At 47.7% G+C, this 22,272-nt stretch overlaps 1 protein-coding gene across 1 annotated transcript in view; it reads right to left on the bottom strand.

Moving 5' to 3' along the window:
* GPD1L (glycerol-3-phosphate dehydrogenase 1 like) overlaps positions 1-19,201 on the bottom strand; it is a 39,691-nt gene extending 20,490 nt beyond the window's left edge. The window contains exons 1-4 of the mRNA XM_037148231.2: positions 18,989-19,201; positions 7,528-7,705; positions 4,129-4,269; positions 2,490-2,628 (exon numbers count right to left, since the gene is read on the bottom strand). Coding sequence (XP_037004126.1) covers positions 2,490-2,628; positions 4,129-4,269; positions 7,528-7,705; positions 18,989-19,035 — 505 coding nt within the window. The 5' untranslated portion in view covers positions 19,036-19,201. The remainder of the gene's footprint in view (positions 1-2,489; positions 2,629-4,128; positions 4,270-7,527; positions 7,706-18,988) is intronic.
* Positions 19,202-22,272: the final 3,071 nt, after the last annotated feature.

The following is a 22,272-nucleotide window of genomic DNA, read 5'->3' as shown; positions in this document are numbered from 1 at the left end:
ATTCCGGTCAAGTAAGACAACTCAGAAATTATCATCTTTGTGTTCAATGGCTGAGTTAATTTCATTCAGGTCACTGTCCTCTCGGTAACCACAGTCTAACCCACAGCAAAGGCAGTGGAAACACTGGGCAAACAGAAGCCACAGGGACAAAGGTGTGACTTCCGGTTGTTTGTCTGTCTGTACAACCCCACAGACCCTCGTGTGCCCCACTGGAAACTTTCCTACAACAAACAGAGCTTAGAGGCAGGTAAAAAGCCTCATCAAAATCTACAGGTAGAGCCCTAGCTGGTGTAGCTCAGTGGATTGAGCACGGGCCTGCGAACCACATGATCGCGGTTCCATTCCCAGCCAGGGCACATGCTTGGGATGCAGGCTGGTTCCCTGCAGGCCAGTTCCCAGCACGGGATGTACGAAAGGCAATAATACATTGATGTTCCTCTCCCTCTCTCCTTCCCCCCCTTCCCCTCTAAAGATAAATAAATAAAATCTTTAAAAAAATCTACAGGTAGATACAAGGTTTTCAATCAAGAATGGGAGAGGAAGTCTCAGCTTTATGGAATGATTGGGGTAACCAGTCAATTCCAACCAATTGGCAAAACTGATCACCAATTGACTATTGGCAAACAGGACTGAGTTGAAACAATTAGTTAACGATTTATTATTTTTTTAAACCGAGTTACACCATAATTTCACAGGCTTTATTACCCATGGATAAAAGAATTCACTGTGAAAAAGTAAAACCTATAAATATAGTGGTATATATACATATGTAAATTTTTTTCTGAACAGATACTTAGAAACTGCCGACAGTGATTTCCTTCAAGAAGAGGGAGTAGGTGGGAAATTACAATTTTAATTCTAATTTTGTACCTTCTCATAGTGCTTGAATTTCCTTACCCATGGTTACATCGCTTTTGAAAATATCAACCTGGGAAATGGTATTATAGGCTGCTTTTTTTCTCCTTTACATTATTTGTGATACCTCTCCACTCCAAAAATATTGTCTCTGAAAAAAGGGGTTTTAAGTGCCCACACGTATGGGATTATTGACAGGATACTGTGCAGCTATGAAGACGTATGCTGGACCTTGAAAGCTGTTTGTTGTATATTAATAAAGCAATTATAAAAACAATACATGACTTGTTAATGTATTGTTTACTTAGTCAATACATGACTAAGTAAATAAATAAATAAATGGGAAACATGCAAAAGAAAAGTACTAATGTCCTAATTTGCAGGCGTGTGTGAGAAGCAGGAGCTGCATTTCCCCCCAAGCCTCCCATTTGAGGAGTCAGAGCTTCCTGTTCCGTCTGCCAGGGACAAGTGGTTCGCTTTGCTTGAGTGTTTGACAGGGTGGAACTCAGTTCTGGAGCAGTAGAAAAACATAGATAAACTCTTGCCAAAGAACTGCAGATACAAGAACATTACCCTTCTATGAGTCCTTTAATGTGATACACGGGCAGCTGAAAATTCCAAAGCCCTTTTTAAAAGAAACAAAACTTTTTACAACATCAGTGTTGTATAAAACTAGAAAGAACTTTCAATTTCAGGAAACAGGAGGCCCAAGTTCATGCCTGGGTTCGGTGTTAGCTGTGTGACCTTGGGGCAGGTAACTTACTCCCTGGGCCACAGCTTATTCACCTAAAAGCAGGGACCATTCCCACCAATTCTCAGATCCCACTGGGATCACTGGTGTTTGTGAGTGAAGAGGAGCTGGGTGTCGAAGGCCGAGGGAGCCCCACCGTGGATGCAACCACCTGTTTGTGGGTACAAGCAACCTTGCAGGGTTTTTTGTTTGTTTCACCTTGATCATTTGTTAGTGGATCAGGACCATTCAAAACGGTCTCCTTGGCTTTACTTTCTATCTGGTGATTGTTGAAGAAGACACTTCAGGTCTACATAACGGCCTCCTTACATAAAATCCCCACCTCACTAAAGGTCCACCTTCGGGAAGTCAAAGGGGCAGGGAAGAGTCCACCATAGGAAATACCAGAAATGGAAAATGTACATAAAAAAAAAAAAAAAAAAAAAGAAGGAACTCTTACCCTTTGTGAAAGCACGGATGGACCTGGAGAGCATTATGCTAAGTGAAATAAGCCAGTCAGAGAAAAGACAGATACCATATGATTTCAGTCATTTGTGGAATCTAAAGAACAGAATGAAATAACAGGCAAAACAGGGACAGGCTCATAGAGAGAGAGCAGGCTGAGAGCTGTCGGTGGGGAGTGCAGGTAAGAAGGCGGGAGAGGAAGGTTGGAGGGATTGAGCAAAAAAAGGAGAAAAAGAGAAAAACTCATGGACAGGGTCAACATGTGCTGACTACCTGGCGGAGGCGTGGGGGTGAGGTGGAGGAGGGTGTAGGGGGATAAATGATGTGTTGTGGACTGTGTACCTGAAACCGGTATAATTTTGTTGACTGACCAATGTCACCCCAATAAATTCAATAAAAAGCACCAAGGCCCGGGCTCCCAGGGCCCGCCAGCACTCACCGATGGTGGTCTCGCAGAACTTCCCGGCAGCCACCTCGTTGGCAATGTTGGCTCCCATCAGCACGCTGATGTCGATGCCCATCTTCTCTCGGATGATGTCGGAAATGAGCTTCAGCCCGTCCGGGCCCTCGTCTATGCCCTGCGAGGAGGTCAGGGGGTCAGGGAGAAACAGACCCCCCCAAACAGAAGAGGTCTGGGGTCGCTGCTTTGGAAGGTGTCTAGGTTCAGACGCCCAATGGCATCTTGAAAAATATCTCCCCCAAGAGAAAACATACGTGCTGGGTATGGACTGTTTCAAGAATAATGAGAAAATGAAAAGAAAACGAACACGTCTCCCCACCTTGGATGTGTAACCCCCGAGGCTGAGGAGCAGCATGCGCCTGACAGGTGCTGACCGAAGTCCCTGCGTCTCCCCCGGGTCCATCCACCCCCCGGGGAACCGCCAACCTGAATTCTGCACGCACTGCTCCCTGGCCTTTCTGGATCATTTTGCAACATACGACCGTCTCTAAACAATGCGCTAAGTCACAACGCCTGTTTTTGGAAGCCTATGGATGGAACTGTGCTGTTCACATGGGACGTGCTGCTTACGCTACGTTTCAGAGACTCACCCACGTGGCTACAGGAATGCCCTCGTTCTTTCCCATTTACTCCCGTGTGCAACACTCCAAAGTGAACAGTCCGTTCGCCTCTGCACTCGACTGCTGACTGCCACGGGGGGCACGCCAGCTTGCTTCCATAAACACTCATCTACAAACTGCTGGAACAGAGTCTCTCTGGGGGGTTGTAAGCCTTTTTATGAGGAGGGTCTCTCCTGCGTCAGGCTGGTGAAGGGTATGACCTCCTTTGCAGAATTTCATATGCATAAAGCAAAGTACACAAGATTACCCAGGAAGCCAATTACACTGATCTACAGTTACCAAAATGTTAAAAAAAAAAACAAAACCCCTAAATTTGATAAAGTAATATATGTGCTGTTTTATTAATGCAATTAGAAAAAGATGTCACAGCAGATCGAATAATTATCCTAACTTCACAGGAGTGATGAGCATAAATGACACTTGAGATATCAGAAGCCGCCGTGAAGTGGCGTGAACGTGTCTGTGACTTCTACTGACTGGACGGTCCCAGGAGCTGCTCATATGCTATTACTGAGCTCTGGCTTGTGTCTTCCTTCGTAAATGAAGAAAACGCTCATTTCAGTTAGAGGTTAAAATGAACAAAAATGCAACCCCCCCACACACATTTAAGACCACGAGCCTCCTGATTTCTGTCTAAGAATCTCTGGGACTGGGTCATGGACTGCTAGTTAAAAACTTCCTCTTTAGGGAAAATACCAGGAGTGGGAACTCATACGACCCACTGGCGAGTTCCAGAACGCCAGCTGAGCCCCACGAGCTGGGGGAGGGGTTCCTTCTGACAGCAGGACCCAGCAGGTGGAGCCCTCCAGCCCCCACAGCTACCACAGAAAGCAGTCTCCTTGTACACTAGAGCTAAGCTAGGCTACTGGGATTTATGGTTTTGATCACCCCCAAACCTGCCATAACCGCCCCTTCGCTTCCTCATCTCCCACAGACGAACGTGAGCGGAAGTGAAACTTCCCGGGAAGCCATGCCCTGGTCGGTGGCGGGTGAGTCACCTTGATGAGCGTGATGCCCAGCGCTTGCTTGGGCACCTTCCCGGTGATCTCGTCACAGATTCTGTGGATGAACTGGTGGGGAATGACGAACACCAGCAGGTCTGCATCTTGCACGGCCTCACCGAGGTTTGGGACGGCCACCTGCGTGGCGAGGAGAAGAACACACTTAACTCCTACACCACACGTGCTGATCCAAATGCTCCCCTTCTCTGGCACTTCATCGGATGCCTGCTGAGGGCAGAGAGCACCGCGCAGACAGTGAAGGGAAGCGTGGGGCGTGCGCTGCCTCCCTCGGTCACGACTTGCATCTGAAACCAGGAGCCTGTCTGCCCTTTGCAGGCCTCCGTTTCCTAATCTGTACAAGGGAGTCATCGCAATACTCTGTGGGTTGTTCTCTGTTGCTCTCCCAATCTCCCTGTCCATTTTCTGCCCTTCTTTGACCCACTCTGTTCCCCAGGGGGCTGCTTAAGTTAAGGGACTGTTTCCTCTGGGCACCCCTGGCTCTCTGCCTTCCGGCTGGCTTCAGCCAAAGGGGGACACCGTCAGGGGGATCCCGGGTGGGGTGACACACAGGTCAGGGTGCTCGGGAGCCTCCTGGGCCACGCCCGCCCGGACTCACGGGTGTGCTGGCTCGGCTTCATTCTGCCCTTACCCCTCCTGCCGGCAGCCCCTCTTCAGCATTCTCTAAGTTTTGGTCAGGCAGGTTTGGTGATACTGGCCCACCCCTTTGCCCTTTCAGAGTGATCTCCGCTTCCTGCTGCTGCTAACCTCTGGGCGCTTGACCAAGGCCTTTCGTTCCTCAGCTCTGCCCACACATCTGTAAAGAGCCCCACGGTAACCTCTCCTTGGCTGGGCGCGTTGGGTGCGCTGCTGTGAGGAATAAACGCTTCCGAGAGGGGTCTGGCCCTGGCATGCAGCCAATACCTGGCAGCTCTTATGACGCCATTTTTTCCTTCGGACGAGTAAAAACATGGGTTTGAAATTTTAACATGGGCAGAGAAACAGAGACACGTGGGCAGAGGTGAGGGCATCAAGTGGGGACACGGGGCGTGTGGCCTTTAGCAGAGACTGCTTGCTGTTGCCCAACGCCTGCTTCGCCTCCTTCCTTAGCCAGAGAGCCCCCGGTGTGAGGCTAGGCCCACAAACGCCAGGAAAGAAGGCCTCCCCACTTGACCACGCAGTTTAGGGGAGGCTGGCCCCTCCCCTGCTCCGCAGATGCCCCGAACTTGTCCCAGTTCATGGGCACACAGGAGGCCTCACACTGCGGTGGAGAGAGCTAGCTGCTCCCTTTATGCTTCCCATCAGATATTTGGGCAACTTCACTTCCAAACTCAGAACCCCAGGGATCTTTTCTCTCCCCATCGACAGCATGAAGAATAACTGTGGGCCTGAAACTAATATAAAATAATATTAAATGTCAACTGTAAGTGAAAAAAGAAAAGAATAACGATGGGGAAATGCTGCCTGGCCTTAGCTTAATGTTACAGAGAAAATCATCACTGTCTAGAAGGCAGCAGATTCAGCAGGCTCAAAAATGAGTTCACCAGGAATCAAATTCCAACCCTAGCCTCTGGCTATGTGGCCTTGGACAAGTTCATTAACCTCTCCAGACCTTGATTTCTTCCCCTTATAAAATCAGAATCAGTATCATAATAGGAAAACTAATAGTATCAACCTGTTAAAAAAGGAAAGAAAAGAGACAGCAAGCCAAAATGGAGTCACTTTTGCTAAGCCAGGTCACCAAACCAAACCTTAATAACTTATCTAAAAGCAAGTTTCAGCCTCTCCCGGGAGTGGGATTTTTTAAACCAATCACTCTGACCTGAATTTCCTGATCCACACTAGTGAGGTAATCTGCCTGATAAGACCACCGGCCTTCCCCGCCGGGAAGGGGACCATGTCTGAAACACCCACTCTTTTCACTTTCTTGTCCCACTCTTTCTGCCCATAAAAATCTTCCATTTTATACAATCCCTCTGAGCACCTTTCTAGTTGCCAGGTGGAATTCATGAATAGCTTAATAAAGCCAATCCAATCTACAAGTTCACTTGGTTGAATGTTGTCCTTTACCAAACCTAGGAGGTCATTGAGGGCATGAGACAATATATGCAAACTCTTTAGCATAGTGCTTGACACTATGAACAAACACTATAACCAAAAGCCAAACAAACATCTTCAGTGAGCAAGGTCACTGTAGCTCCGGCATTGACCAGCTGACTGTCCCCCCCACCGCGCTCACCCCATCCCACCTCCTGTCTCCAGCATCCCAACACTGCGCTCTACACGCACAGTCCCTGCTCGGGAAGGTTTGGTGAGTCAGTGTACAGATGTACGTAGTGGTGGGAATCTCACTCCCGAAGGAGATGAGTGTCTCTGGTTAACCACAGGAATAAAGCAGCCACATGCTTGGTTTTCAAACAACGACAGAAAGCTACCAAGGGGCGAAGCTGGCAACCGAGGACCACAAACTCCACTCAGACAAGCAGCAGGGTACTTACTTACTCTTTTTGTTCCCCAGGCTCCTTTCTTCCTTCCCCCATTAGCCACTGGAACGAGGCCACATAATAGAACGAGGCTCTATTTTCCCCTCCCAGATGGAAGAAGCCTGAACTGTTTAAGTGGTCAGTCACAATTTTCTATTTTCTCTGATCTCCTTCTGTAATTTCAACCTTGACCCTGACTTTAATTACAGACCAGGGTTGTATCCTAGGGAGTGGATCAAAGTCCACGTACTTAGAAACAGTTATCAGGAGTTAGCAGGGCACAGGTAGGCCAAAGGCAACATTGTTGCCTAGCTTTGTAGTCCAGTTTTGATGTGACTTGAACTTTGAATGCCAAGAAAGTAACCTGTTATGAGCCAAACTGTATTCTCTCCCCAATTTGTATATAATCCAAGTACCTCAGAATAGGACTGTACTTGGAGATGGGATCTTCACAGAGGTCATTATTTAAAACGAGGTCCTTGGATGGGCCCTAATACAACATGACTGGTGTCCTCATAAGAAGCGGAGATGAGGAGGTGGACGACACAGAGGGAAGACCATGTGAAGACACAGGAAGAAGGTGGCCACCTACAAGTCAAAGAGAGAGCTTTGGAAGAAACCAGCTCTGCTGACACCTTGAGCTTGGACTTGAAGCCTCCAGCATTGTGACCAAAGAAATTTCTGCTGTTTAAACCATCTGGTTTATTGTACTTCATTATGGCAGCCCTAGCAAACTAAAACAAAGCCCATTTCAGAGTCTGGAAAACCAAAATTGACCAAGCAAAAAACATGAAGGATGAAAGGAATAGGGGAAGGAGAGGGTAGCCTTTGTATTTCCTGAAGTGCCAAGTGCTGACTCAGCAGAACAAAACTTTCAGAATTAACCAAACGTATACTCTTCATCCTCAAATCTTACCACGTTTTCTGGCAGCTTGTGTCCAGGGAGATATTTCACATTTTCATGGTCATTATTTATGATGTCTGTCAGTTTCCTCCCATTAACTGTTTCTTCGAAGACCCACATCTTGACCGTGGAGGCAAACTTCTGAAGTTTGTTGACATTGTTACCAATTATTTTTGCAACAGCTGAACCCCTATGAAAGAAACAGTGGAAATGGAAAAAAACTCATTTGGGCAGCAGAGAAAATGGACTAGATTCCAATTCAGAAGTCTCCATTCTGATTCAAGCACTGAGTTTATAATTCACAATGTGATGTTGTATCAGCCATGAGCCATATGAAACTTAACTGTTTTCACCCAGAAATACCACCCTTGTGATCAAGAAAGCCCCAGAATTTGGTATGAGGTCAAAAAGCACCACCCCTTGAAAGTAGGAAGCACCAACCTATCTTGGAAGAGAGTATCAGAGGCAGAAGAGAAATCCACCTGAAAGATGGCATCAAAATAACACAGGTTCTTCTCTAAGCTTCCCAGGCATTTCAAACCATCGAGATGAAAATGTAGCTACTGTAACATGGCCTTGGTCTCCTTTTAAAAAATCCCTTTCTTTCTGGGCTTAGAAGACAGAATGTGATTGTGGGGGCTCCAGCAGCCATGTTGTACTGTGAGGAGAACTTAGGAACCAAGATCACACGCAGCAAAGTAACAAGAGAAGGAGCCTAGATTATCGACACCATGCACTAGAGCTGTCATGCCAGCTCTGGACAGCTGACCCCAAGATTTTATTGAGCAATAAATGTCTGGCGTTAATATCTATTAAAAAAAAGAATGTCGCTACCATAGAATAAATGTTCTGGTGAACTGCGCGAGAGGCCCCAGGTGCAGCCATAATGGACAGACAAGAGCCAGAGTGGATTCCAGAACAGGAGCAGAGTAAGAGCCCAGGTTCTAGGGGCCTGAGTGTTTAGTCTGGGGGGCCCCCAGCAGATACCCAGCCAGCCTCAAGCCCAACAAGCTCACATTTTCTTTGTTGTTGTTTTTTTAAAGACTTAATTAATTAATTTTTAGACAGAGGGGAGAGGAGGGAGAGGGAGAGAAACATCGACATGTGGTTGCCTCTTGCACGCCCCCAACTGGGGACCTGGCCCATAACCCAGACATGTGCCCTGACCGGGGAATCAAACCATCATCCTTTCAGTTCGCAGGCGGGCGCTCAATCCACTGAGCTACACCTGCCAGGGCCCGGCCCCCATCTTCCACATCTCTACACTCCAAACATTCCGGTCATGAATCAGTCACCCACAGGCTTTCCCACCAGGGAAGAAAGGTGCTCCAGCAGGTCAATGCCAGTCCTCAAAACAAGCGCCGCAGGTCTGCTGCTAGTCACCGCAACAGAGGTGTTCATGGTTGGCCTGGGCACCTGCGCCCACCGCACAAACGTGCTGATGCACAGTGGGCCGAGGGCTCACTGATGGGGCCACTGACTGGTCCAGGGATGGGCATCTGATCCCTGCTGAGCCGATAAGCTTCTACTGCAGGACTCTGAGTGGGAGAAAGAGTTTATTTTTTAGACAACTTTCCTGGTGAGGAGCAAGTGAAAGAAGAGCGAATAGCACCGTGCGAATTCATGTGTCAGGGCAGTCATTTTTCCCAACAAGAGACTGAGATGAATTCCTCAGTTGGGTGAAACAACAGTTTAAGACTCTACAACTGGCTGTAATCTCTAGCTTTCTGAAGAAAACTTTTAAAATCAAATTAAGCCCTGGCTGGCGTAGCTCAGTGGATTGAGTGCAGGCCTGTGAAGCAAAGGATCATGGTTTGATTCCCAGCCAGGGCACATGCCTGGGTTGCAGGCCGGTTCCCTGCAGCCCAGTTCCCAGCAGGGGATGCACGAAAGGCAACCGTACATTGATGTTTCTCTCCCTCTCTCCTTCCCTTTCCCTCTACAAAGAAATAAATAAAATCTAAAAAATAAAAATAATAATAAAAAATTAAGTGTGGTAGAATCAGTGCAGTTCAAATTAAATCACACTGGCAGACGATATGTACGAAGTGTACAATTTTATAACACACCATCTATACACTGCATCACATGTGAATTCACTCTCCAAAGTCGAGTCGAGTCTCCTTCTGTCGCCATACACTTGACCCCCTTCACCCTCTTTTCCTCCTTCCACCTCTGCTCCCTCTGGTAACCACCATACGTGTGTCTGCGTCTGTAAGCGTTTGGTGTGTTCGTTTGTTGCTTTCGGCTTTATATCCCACATATGAGTGAAAACATAACAGTTCTTGTCCACTTCTGTCTGACTCATTGCACTTAGCATGATACTCTCAAGATCCACCCATGTTGTTGCAAATGGCAGTAATTCATCTCAGAAAACATGTTTAGAGATTATAAAAACTGTATTTTTATTCCATAGTTTTCTCAAGGAAACATTTTATTTTTGATTCACAGGTCCACGCCCAATCCACTGAGCTACAGCAGCCAGGGCTAAGAAAACGTTTTTGAGATGAAATAATTTGTTACCATTGCTAAGATGAACACGTATACTTGATACTCCATTTTATGAAGACCTTGAAGAGTTTTAATACAATATCGACATTTAAGTATCCCTCGTGCTGGCTTCTGCAGGCTTTACTGCACTCGTTTTAAATGTCTTCAGGGTGCAGGGTACAACAATTTAAGGACGAAAGCTTTTCCCAAAAGAAACAGTGTAAATATACCATGCAACATTTTTCTACAGAGTAAAAATAGTTTTAAAACATGTAACATTCTAAAAGATAGGCTTAAATTGGCACCCATTTACAATAATTACAAAGATAATACTTGTGGCTCTTTTTAAAAAGTGTTTTGAATTGAATGTATTGGGATTACACTGTTACACTAATAACGTTAATAGGTTTCCAGTGGAGATTCCCATGACACATGATTTGTGTTATCGAATTTCGAGTTTGCTGGACAAAGTGAAACCTCCTTCCTCACCATGTATCTGAGCCTCTCTTTCCTTTGCTGTCTCCCCCCCCAACCCCTCCCTCTGGCAACCACCACACTGATGTCTGTGTCCGTCAGTCTTTGTTTATTTGTCTTGTTTCTTCATTTGTTGCTTTCGGTTTTACATCCCACAGATGAGTGAAGCCATATGGTTCTTATTAAAGAGATAATTCTACGGCAAATTAATTGATAAATACTTTCTGAAAACAGAGGACTAGCTTTTCATCACTGAAACGTTTTTTAACAAGTACAAAATTCCTTCACATTCCTGTGAAGGAATGTCACCAATGACAACACACTGTGTAAGGGGCCCATTTAAAAACGATGGCACAAACCAGAGGAATCTCGGAGGAATCTGAAAACTGGGAAATACTGCATTCTTAGCCTCACAGTCTTAAACTCTCAAGACAGTTTGGCGGTGGGGGGGGGAGTAAGATGTGACAATGGAAGGGACAGTTTGGGGGGGGAGTAAGACATGACAACGGAAGGGCTCCGGGACCGAGCAGACGCCGCGCAACACACTGGAGATCCTCACCCCCACTTTCGAACAAACCTCAGTCACTCCAGCCCAACTCCAGTTCATCCCAGGATACAAACCTCTGTGCCTCAACCACCGGGAAGGTCCACGGAGTTATCCGCACGTTACAGTCACCTTCCCATTCCTGAGATAGAATGGGTCAGAACACCTGGGTCCCAGGCCGCACCCTGGGCCCACGAGACCGGTGCCTCTGGAGTGGGACCAGGCTGCTGCCTGGTCAGCAGCAGTTTGTGAAGCTCCCCAGGGACGGGTGTGCAGCCAGGGCCCAGAACAGCGGCTCTGCGAATGGTCTAGACCGGGGCGCCGCCTCCCTCGCAAAAGAAGAGCTGTCAAATCAAAGCTCTGTGGCTTTACCTGTAAAATTCGTGCTCGACGCCAGCAGGACAGTTTATTAGCTAAACAGCCACAGTCCGATTCTCCTCCTGACACTTTGTGAAAAGAGGCCAAGAACCTCCCCCATCATCACTCCCACCTTTATTCTCACCTTGGAAACGGCCGCTCACACACTCACAGCGAGGCAGGCCCAGGGTTCCCTGACATTAAGTAACTCATACAAAGTCAACAAGGGCATCTTCCGACAGGCCAGTGTTGCAGGTTCAATCCCCAGTCAGGGCACATACAAGAATAAACCAATGAATGCATCAATAAATGGAACAACAAATCAATGTCTCTCTGTTTGGTGGCAGAGCAGGTGACAGAGTGACACTTGGCAGACACCAGGGAGGTCAGGGAGAGCTGGGAGGAAGTCGATCTGGGGCTGAACCCTAAAGGCTGAAGGCCCCAACAAGGGGCGGGGAGCCTTCCAGGCAGGGGAAGGGGCCCTGGAGCAAAGGTGCAGGAACAGGAAGGGCAGGGACATCATCTTCTCCTTTTACCCAGAGCTAATTTTGTATCCAGAGGGAGCGGAGGAGGGAGCAGGGGGGAGAGGGAGAAAGGAGAGATGGAGGGGGGAGGGGGAGAGAAGGGGGAGGGAGAGGACAGGACTGCAGGAGGAGGGCTGGGAAGGTGAAGAGGGATGGGCAGAAACGGCAGTGATCTGCTGCCTATCAGGTGTCTGGCGCTCTTTGCTGTTATTAAAATACAATCGATATATAACTTTGTATCCGTTAAAGGTGCACAACACTGATTCAATACACTTATATATTACCCCTGTAGCACCGTTTTAAATACCTGACCCCCATGATCTATTTGAAGCCTCAGCAACCCTCTGAGGCAGGTAGTAGGATGAGGTCCATTTTGTACAGGAAGAATGAAACCTGGCGAACACAGGTGGCTCGTGGAAGAACAGAGTCGCACCCAGGCCGGGTCTCCAACGCTCTGCTCTCCCTCCCTGGGTCCCAGCGGGACAGCCACCTGCTGGGGGTCCTAACCTCCGTCCTGGCGACCCCCACCCCCACTTCCTTGGCACTCGCTCTCTGTTCACAGCCTTCTCACCCCTCCCTCTCTAAAAAGGTGCAATATTCCAATCAGGTGGGGATGCACCGCATCACCCAGCCACCTAGCAAGTCGGGCCCAAACCAGCCCAAATTCTGGTGGCCATGCTCCTTCCCAGGGTGCGGGCTCTTTCTGGGCCAGAAAGGACCCACGAGTCCAGTCCTCTTTTTGCCTAGGAGGACACTGAGACCCGAGGAGAACGAGCAAGGGTCCCCCCACATTTCCCGCCCCCCTCCCGTGCCCTGGCTCCCCAGAGCAGATCCTGACTGTGGAGCTAAGGACAGAGGGCAGCCAGTTTGGGTTGAGATGACACCTACTTTTTTAGTCATAGAAGCTATACGTGAAAGAAGAGAAAGGCATCACGAATAATCTCACCGCCCAGGGAGAGAACCACTGTTAACATTTTGTGTAATTCTTGGCAGTTAAATGGCTTTTCAAGTGCCATCAAATGCCAGAGTATCAGATACAAACGTGGAAAATGAAGCATTTTAAAAATAGCTCCAACTCGGTGAATGTTTATTTGATCTCTGGATAGGGAAGCTTCCTAAGCTTAGAATCAAAGGAAGAGACCACAGGGGAAAAAAGATCAATGTGAACGACTTCACATAAAGGAAGGGGGGGGAGAAGGAGATGAAAGCCTTTCTGTTCATTAGAGCTCAAAGTGCAGAGGAAAAGCTTAAGAATGAATGTCACATTTAACAAAAACAGGATGCAAAACTGGGCACACTGCATGACCATGTGCAATTAACAAAATGCATACCACCTCACACCCCTCAGCATGGCCACAGTCAAAAATAAAAATAAAAACAAAGACAAAATAACAAGTGTTAGTGAGAACATGCGGAAGTCGGAACCCTTGTGCATCGCTGGGGCGGGGGGGAGGTGGGACGTAAAGAGGTGAGACCCGTATGGGAAATCCTATGGTGGTTCCTTGAAACACTAAATTTAGAACTATCATGTGACCCAACAATTCCACTTTGCTGAACAAACCAGAAGAATTAAAAGCAGGGACTCAAACACATACTAGTCCACCCAGGTTCACAGCAACATTATTCCCAACGGGCAAAAGGTGGACGCAGCCCAAGTGTCCACTGACATGATGAACGGATAAACAAGACGTGCTATCCACACAGAATGGAATACTGCTCAGCCTTAAAGAGGAAGAGAACGCTGACACATGCTGTAGCACCTGAGCACATCATACTAAGTGAAAGAAGCCAGTGGCAAAAACGCAGATACTGTATCATTCCACTTATAGGAGCTCTCTCCTAAGCTCGCCGGCTGAAGGATGTGACATGCAGCCCGGTCACTCCTGTCCACCAGGCCCAAGCCTGTCCACTGCCAGACATGTGAAAGAGGTCACCTACAAAAGCCCCAGCCAACCCTCCCCCCCCACCCCGCCGACACAGCCGTATGAGCAAGCACAGCCTAGACCGGCAGAAGACACGCCCAGCCTGGTCAGCCCCAATCGCTACCTCCAGAATCATGAGCTAACCAATGGCTGCTTTCTGAGACCATTAAGTTCTGGGAGAAAGAGGCAGCGACACAAAACCAATTCAGCTCCCAGCTCCTGGCTGCGGCAGTGACTGTGCCTCATACTTAGGAGGATGGCAAAGCGCTACCAGTGTGACCTGCAGGGATCCCAGAAGGCCACTGAGCGTCGGTCTTGACATCACCAGGCACAGGGCAGGGGAGGAGAGGAAGAAGAAGGGAGAGAGGGTGACCTGGATGGGGAGGACCCGGACGCCACCTCCCAACAACCACCACTGAGACCCGGAGATACCGCTCGGCCGCCACACAGATTTACTGGGGATGTGACTCTTCTGTCCTAAGGAACGTGTTTTAGAAAAGACTGGGCTCACCCAGGCATTGTTCTAAGATTAAAGGGTGTGTTGGAGGTGATGGATTTTTTTCGTTAAATATAAGAGTTTTCTAACAATTTTTCTAAGATTGATTTTAAAATCAGTTGCCTTAAAAATAGTAAACTATGATCAACAGTCATATCTGCAAAATAAGGGATACTTGCCTTAGAGGGAAACCAAACATGACAATTAAAAAAATATTTTATTTATTAATTTTTAGGGTAGGTGGGAGAGAGAAAGGGAGAGGAACACTGATGTTGCCCCTCACATGCCCCCAGCTGGGGACCTGGCCTGAAATGCAGGCATGTATGTGCCCTGACTGGGAATCGAACCTGCGACCTCTCAGCCCACAGGCCGGCACTCAATCCACTGAGCCACACGAGCCAGGGCTGAACATGACAATTTTTAAGGCCTCGTTTCAATCCGGTTTTTCTTGGGTGAAATATTGTTATACTAGACTTTAGTTAGGAGGGTAAGTCACTCAGTGTGTTTATGAGAAGCACACGGAGGACCAGATTTGTCCTCAGGTAAAAGTATGCTTCTCACCAAAAATAAGAATTTACAGAAGCTTGGACGTTGGGGTGAGGACGACCTGGGTTTCAACTTCAGATGGACCCCTGACCTTGGTTTTGTCATCTACAACAGGGCTAACAATAGTACCCCACAGGTTTATTACAAGACTTAAATAAGGTACCCAGCACACAGAAAATGACCAGTCAGTGGTACCTGTCACTCTGACTGTCCCCTAAGGGAGATGAGGAAGGGGAAGAGAAGAATGATGAAAGAAGGGAAAGAGGGTAAACAGGGGAAAGGTCAAGAGATAAAAATAAGCCCTGACTCACCCCTAGAATAGTAGTCCTGATTGGTATACTGAGCAGGCGAGGGAATGATGGACCCAAGGACTATGTATCAGTTTGTTGTTGCTGTTTATTAATTATACACACGTTCTCACTCCAGCCGGAAGGAACTCTGGATCCTCGGCCAGTTTAGCTCTACCCCATCCTACAGTAAACTCTCCTTCCAGTGTCTAAAGCAGAGGTGCTCCCTGTCAGCCAGGAAGGGATTATTTCTGACCTCAGAGGAGCTGACTTACAGACCCTCAGACTGTGTCTGGGCTCTCCACGGGGAAGTGTATCAAGAATGGGGTCAGAAACAGTAGCAAAGACACACAGGTGACAGAAGTGGACAAAGGGCCACAGCATTGCATTCAGAAGGTTCCAGCAGACTACAAAAAATAGTCACGCACAGACAGTTCAAGTCACGGGTGCAAAGTAGGCCACAGCTCTCCCTGACCTGCAGTCGCAGGCCTCAAGAAGTGGGGTGATGGTGCAAACAAGGGCAAGAGACACACAACTCCAGCTGTGTGTCAGCCATGCTCTCTCTTTTGTCTTCTCTCTGTTCTCTGCCTCTGCTCCTTGGCCAAACTCCTACTGGGTGCATTTTACAACCTAACGATGGTACTGGTGAAGGATGATGAAACTAATAATTACAATGAGAATGACAGCTGACATTTATTGTTACTGACCTTGCATTCTCCCCCATCACCTCACTTAATCCTCCCCATAATCCTAGACAGCAGGTGCCAGTATTATCAGTCTTGGTTCCTGGAGAGGGGCAGTTTGCTCCAGGCCTCAGAGCTGCTGAGATAAAAACCCAAGGCTTGGAACCCAGAGCCGTCCGTCTACCCTGCCTGCAAAGGAGGTCTGGGACGTAGGCTCCCTAGCGCAGATCTGTGGCTGTCAATGTGTTGGTTCTAGAACTCGATTTGTACTGTGTCTGGGTGATCTTCCCAAGATTCTGATGAAGAAATTTTGTTTCATATTTGGAGTTACTTAAGAAGCCTTGTGTGTGTGTTTTTTTTTGGTTGTTCTTTCCGAGGCACCAGAGCCATAAAGAGCCATGCAGATTAGGAAAGCAGCTCCCAGCATTCCCAGCAGTCTGCAGCACAGCAGGGCTGGGCTGGATGCCTGGGTGCCCCCTGCAGCCTCCCCCCCACCTGTCTACAGGAAAGGAGGCGCCAGAGGACAAGACAAGGGCATGTTACACAACCTGTTTAATTCCCCTCACATGTCCTTTCTGGCTGAAGCTCCCTGGCAAGTCAGCCAGATTCCCAACTTCAGGTGTTTGTACTGCAACTGATCCTTTACAGTCAATGTGAGTGTTATAGATGTGACACCTTTACTTACATAAGCACTCTGAACTACTTCAAAGGTTCTCTCTCTCTCTATCGGTAATCTGTGTCAAAATTAGCAAAAGGCTAAAGTCCCTCAGGGAATATGATTCAGCAAGTCTAGCTTCCTTGGGAATTCTGATGCAAGTGGCTTTGGACCGCATTTTAAGAAATACTGTTTAAAATGTACCATCCAATCTTGTGACAGATATTTCATTTCACTTTCTATTTCTTTTGAGTGTATCTTCCAAATCGCTATCTCAGATCCGGAAGGGAAGTTCTTAAAGGCACGGATTGTGTCCAGCTGTGTCTGCATCCCTGGAAACATGCAATGTCTATTGACCAGGGCCGAACACACAATGAGCCCCTAAGTTCCTGAATCTCCAGTGAGGACGTGGTCCTCTCTCTAGGACAGAAGTGGCTCTGCACCCAGAGCATTTGCAAGGAAGCCAACAACTGTTTCTATCTGATCCCATAGTTAATGGAGCCAGGCAGCCAGCCCAAATGATCGGCACATTTCTCAATTGCCCTGCTCCAGAATCATTAGCCAAATTTACTCCACTTCCTTGGGCTGGAGTGGGGCGAGAAAACAGTGAAGTACAGAGTAAAGCTGTGGGCAGGCAGCCAAGTCCCAGCAGAAGGAGCAGAAGGTTCACTTCACTATTCCCAATGCAGGCCCAGATCCAGCTTGGCAAAGTTGTGCTACTTCCACTGCCTGTTGCAAATTAGGAAAAGGTGCTCGTGGCACCTGTGGTTCTGTGGCTTCTTACACAAGAGGAAACTAACATTAAAAAAACATGTGCTAAGTGGGTGCTTCTCCAGTCCCATGCCCAGCTGGGCAGCTGACATCTCACTCCAGTGACCTTGGGGTGAAAACTGGCAAAGCCAAGCTGCAAGTCCAAAGGAAGCTCTGTAGTGGATAGATACCAACCCCATTAACTGTTGTACAGAACACTGTCGTTTATAGGTAAGTGCATAATACCCTAGTGTCTGCAGGGCAGGGAGGGGAAGGAACCTCGGTAAACCTTCATTTGCATTTGATGGAATTCCTCCAGGAAGTACAGAAAAAAAAACCCGATTAACATTAGTTCCTCCAGAACATTAAGTGTGGGTGGGCAACAGTTCCTCGTGTTGTGTTTTGTTGGTACCTTTAGTTTTTTAAACAACAGGAATATATTACCTAGTCAAATATGAGTGCATTTGAAAAAATGAGCTTTCAGACACTCAGTAGTTACTTAGCCTAAGCCAGACACAAGGGTAGATGCTGTTCTCAAGAGCTGGACAGGGAGGAGTAGAAACAGATAAACGAATCATTCCCCTGCAGGGATAGGTCAGTGACAGAGGTGGATACATGGAGGGGCCCCTGCACTTGCGGGGACCGGTAAGTAAAAAACCAGTTAAGGTATAGTACCTCCAAGAAGTATTATACGTTCTGGGCCAAGTCTCAAAGAGAAAGACTAAAGCCAAGTAGCTGGTACAAATTGCTGCTGAGCCCTAAGGGCCTGAACTGTGACGAGTGTCAGGCCCCAGAAATGCAAAAACAGACTGGACATCACTCAACATTCTATACCCGGGCGTGGGGGCAAAGGGAGAAAAACTGGGACAGCTGCAATAACAGCACAAACAAAAAGCCCATGAAGAAAATTCTATATCAGTCCTTCGGATGTGGGAAAAATAGTGCATGGCAATGGAAAATCAGATTCTACACTATACTCTGTCCCCTACACCACTCACCCACCCACACACCAGAGAATCTCATTGTGTAAGTTTGATAAACGGAACTAAAAGAACAAACATTTATAGAGCGCTTAAAGCAGCGTCTGGCAGAAAAAGTGCTTTATAAATGTTAAAGTCAAATAAAGCCTAGCAGAGAAGCAAAGCTTCGCAAACACCTCCCCGGAGAATTCTCAACGCCCCTTGATTACTCTGGGTGACAGGCCGGTAGAAAGTTGGGCTTTCTTCCCAACGCAACGTTACTAGGATACCAGACTTAACAGCTACCAAGCGGAGACCCTGGAAGGGTAACGCCGCCACCCTGTGACCTGGGTTGCAAGCTCTCTTTTTAGCCCTCTCTGCCTTAGGACCGAAACTATACCAAGAATATCCGAGCCTTCTCCAATTCCTCTACCCAGGCGATCCCCCGAGAACGGAGAACTCCCTTAGGCATAACACCCTGGCGTGGAAAGCAGGTGGCCCTCGTGCGCCCCCCGCGCGGAGAGTTGAGCGTAGACAGGTGCCCGCGGGCGCGCAGCACTGGCTCTGCTCCCGGCTCACCGCGAGCACGCGGACCCAGAGCCCCCGGCGCCAGCGCCTAGTCTGACTCCCCAGGTGCGCGGTGCCTAGTCCGCCCCCGAGCCCGCCCGCCCCGCCTCCCTGCGTGGGGTGCGCGGTGCCCACGCGACAGGGACGCGCCGCCGCAGCACGCCCGGGAGAGGGGCTTCCTGGAGGCGGATCCCGTGCAGTCGGCCCGCTGCCGCTCACCAGTTCCCCGAGCCCACGATGCACACTTTCAGGGGCGACGGTGCCATGACAAGACAGAAACGCAGCAGATCAACGCGTGCCTCTCCAGCCGGCCGCTGGCCTCCTCCTGTTCAGCCAGACCCGCAGCGGCACCGGAGGACCCCGCCCCTCCTGCCTCTCGGCCAATGGCCTCGGCCACCCCCACCCAGGAGTACCCGGCCCAAGAGGACAGCCCGGGAGGATCCGCCCCGCCACTCCCGAGAACCACTGCGCAGGCCTGGGCCCGACCGCCTTCCAGGCATCCGCACTAACCCACCCCCGCCCGAGGCATGCCGGGACTTGTAGTCCACACGCCCTGCTTCCTGGAGCTAAGCTAGACCGCTTCTTGCGTCGCGCCACGTGCAGCCCCTGGGAGTTGCGCAGCGACTGGTGCTTCCAGGGCGAGAGTCTACACACCGGCGTCTGGGCACTTCAGGCCCAGTTTGGCTCGCCGCCTCGTCTTAGTGCCCTGCTACCATAGTGCCCGTCTACCCGAGAGGGAAGCGCTCGCTGCCCCACTGCAATTTGGAGCTGAGAGAAGATCCCAGACTGACTTGGGCAGAGCTTGAAGTCCCCCACACAAGCCCTTTCAGCCTCTGCCTCACGTGTTAGAAACGAGACAGCCTGGCACCCCTGAACTTTTTAATGAACTTATAATTTCTGAGGCCTCCCGGACTTGGCTGGACAGTACCGGAGCTTCAGCGTGGACACTAGTGAGAGTCAAGAGAGACCCGAGGACTCGGCAGGACCTGCCTTCTCCTAGTGATCTCTGTGCCAGGGCAGCAGGAGTGTTTGTGTTTGTGAGACTACACTTCCTGCCCTCCTGAAAAACAGAACTTGATTCATTCTAAACGTCACTTCCCACCCGGCACCTTGCTTGGCACTGTCGGGGGAGGACAAAGTGTTTAAACCAGTGGTGCTCAAACCAGCTTTAAAAAATGCCCATTACGAGACACCACCCTAGGCCAATTACGTCAGAATCTCCCAGAATGGGTACAAGCCTCAGAATTTGTTTGAAGTTCAAGAGGTGATTACAAAGGCAGTCACGATTGAGGACCAGGAAACTAATATACCGGTAGAGACAGTCTAAAGAAACAAATACTCTAGTATGTAGAAAAGTGCTAGGCCTACTAATTTGATGCCTAGGGGATTAACTGTTATTTTTGTTTTCATCTCCACATTGTAGGAAAGATTTACCTATGTTACGTATGATATTTACCCAAAGAAATACTTAAAGAGTGAATGAAACAGAGCATTCTGTCCATTCTTTCACTGGTGGTTTACTCTCAATTATTTGTACTAATGGAAAGATACCTAACCGGGGATGATGGGAAAAATAGAGATGGACAATTCAAGCTTTATTCATTTTTTTTCTTGCATGTGTGTTACAAAGTGGGGTTGTCACATAAAATAATGAGCTTATGTGCTTGAGGAGTATACATGCATTACGAAGATTTACAGCGACTCATTATTTTTAGCCTCAGCCTAAAAGATTTATACATCATATGGAAACCCCTGTTCTCCGGTGTTGCAACTACACATGTATGATAATGAGCTTCCTGACTATTGTGTGGACACACAGCGTCACTGTATGGAGTTTACCAATATCCTGATATAATCATGTGATACACATGAGACAATGCACCAGAATACACAGAGTGAGTAGTCATTTATTTTATAGACTCGTTACAAAAATTAATACAAAAACCAAAGAGGTGAAGAGGGGGAGAGTTTCACTCAGATGCAGTCAGGTCAGATTAAATTGTAGAGGCTTGTTTTGTGTTTTTTTAAAAAAGAATTTCCCGCAAGCCAACCTGGTTGACAGAATCAAAATTAATAATAGTAATGGGCTTAAGCCCTTTGAGTAAAAGAAAATAACAGTTCATGAGTTGATGTGATTTGGAGAAATAAGTAAATGAATAAACGAGGTGGAGAAAAAGCTCTTCCTTACAGCAGAATGCCAACTAAAATACGAGTGTAGAAGGAATGAGGTTGCTACCCAGTCACCAATGGATGCTCGAAATAGTGAGATTTTTAAAATTTTTATTTAGTTATTTTTCTTTTTGTTTATGCACCCATTACTCCCTCCCATTTCCCCTTATTTTTTTAATTTTATTATTGATTATGCTGTTACAGTTGTTCTATTCCCCCTTCATTCCCTTCTACCCTATCCCCCCATCCCCACCATTACCCCCCTTTAGTTTATGACCATGTGTCTCAAGTCCTTTAGATTCTGTATTTCCTATGCTATTCTTGCCCCCCCATCTATTTTCTATCTGCTGTCTATGCTACTTATTTTCTGTACCTTCTCCCCCTTCTCCTCCTCACTCCCCCTGTTGCTAACCCTCCTTGAGATCTTCATTTCTATGTTTCCACTCCTGATCTAGCTGTCCTTTTAGTTTGCTTTTGTTTTAGGTGTGGTTGTTAATAACTGTGAGTTTGCTGTCCTTTCACTGTTCATGTTTTAACTTCTTTTTCTTAGATAAGTCCCTTTAACATTTCATATAATAAGGGCTTGGTGATGATGAACTCCTTGAATTTGATCTCATCTGAGAAGCACTTTTTCTGTCCTTCCATTCTAAATGAAAGTTTTGCTGGATAGAGAAATCTTGGTTGTAGGTCCTTGGATTTCATGACTTGGAATACCTCTTTCCAGCCCCTTCTTGCCTGTAAGGTCTCTTTTGAGAAATCCGCTGACAGTCTGATGGGGACTCCTTTGTAGGTGACTGTCCCCTTAGCTCTTGCTGCTTTTAGGATTCTCTCCTTCATTTTAATTTTGGCTAATGTAATGATGATGTGCCTTGGTGTGTTTCTTCTTGGGTCCAACCTCTTTTGTACTCTCTGAGCTTCCTGGATTTCCTGGAAGTCTATTTCCTTTGCCAGATTGGGGAAATTCTCCTTTATTATTTGTTCAAATAAGTTTTCCACTGGTGGCTGTGCCTTTCCCCCTTCTGGTACCCCTATAATTCGGATGTTGGAGCGTTTAAAGATGTCCTGGAGGTTCCTAAGACTCTCCTCATTTCTTTGAATTCTTGCTTCTTGACTCTTTTCTGTTTGGCCATTATTTGGTTTCTTCTGGTCCACTCCATTGATTTGAGTCCCAGTTTCCTTTTCATTGCTATTGGTGCCCTGTGCAATTCCATTCATTTCAATTAGTTTTGCCTTCATATATTTGTCTAATTTGTGGCTATAATCAACCAGTTCTGTGAGGATCCTGATGACCAGTGTTTTAAACTGTGCGTCTGAGAGTTTTGCTATTTCTTCAT

Source organism: Artibeus jamaicensis, unplaced genomic scaffold (assembly GCF_021234435.1).
Source record: "Artibeus jamaicensis isolate MK-2021 breed Jamaican fruit bat unplaced genomic scaffold, CSHL_Jam_final contig_519, whole genome shotgun sequence".
Classification (NCBI taxonomy): Eukaryota; Metazoa; Chordata; class Mammalia; order Chiroptera; family Phyllostomidae; genus Artibeus; species Artibeus jamaicensis.
The sequence above is the reverse complement of the archived record's forward strand: the minus strand, read 5'-3'. Positions and strand labels throughout refer to the sequence as shown.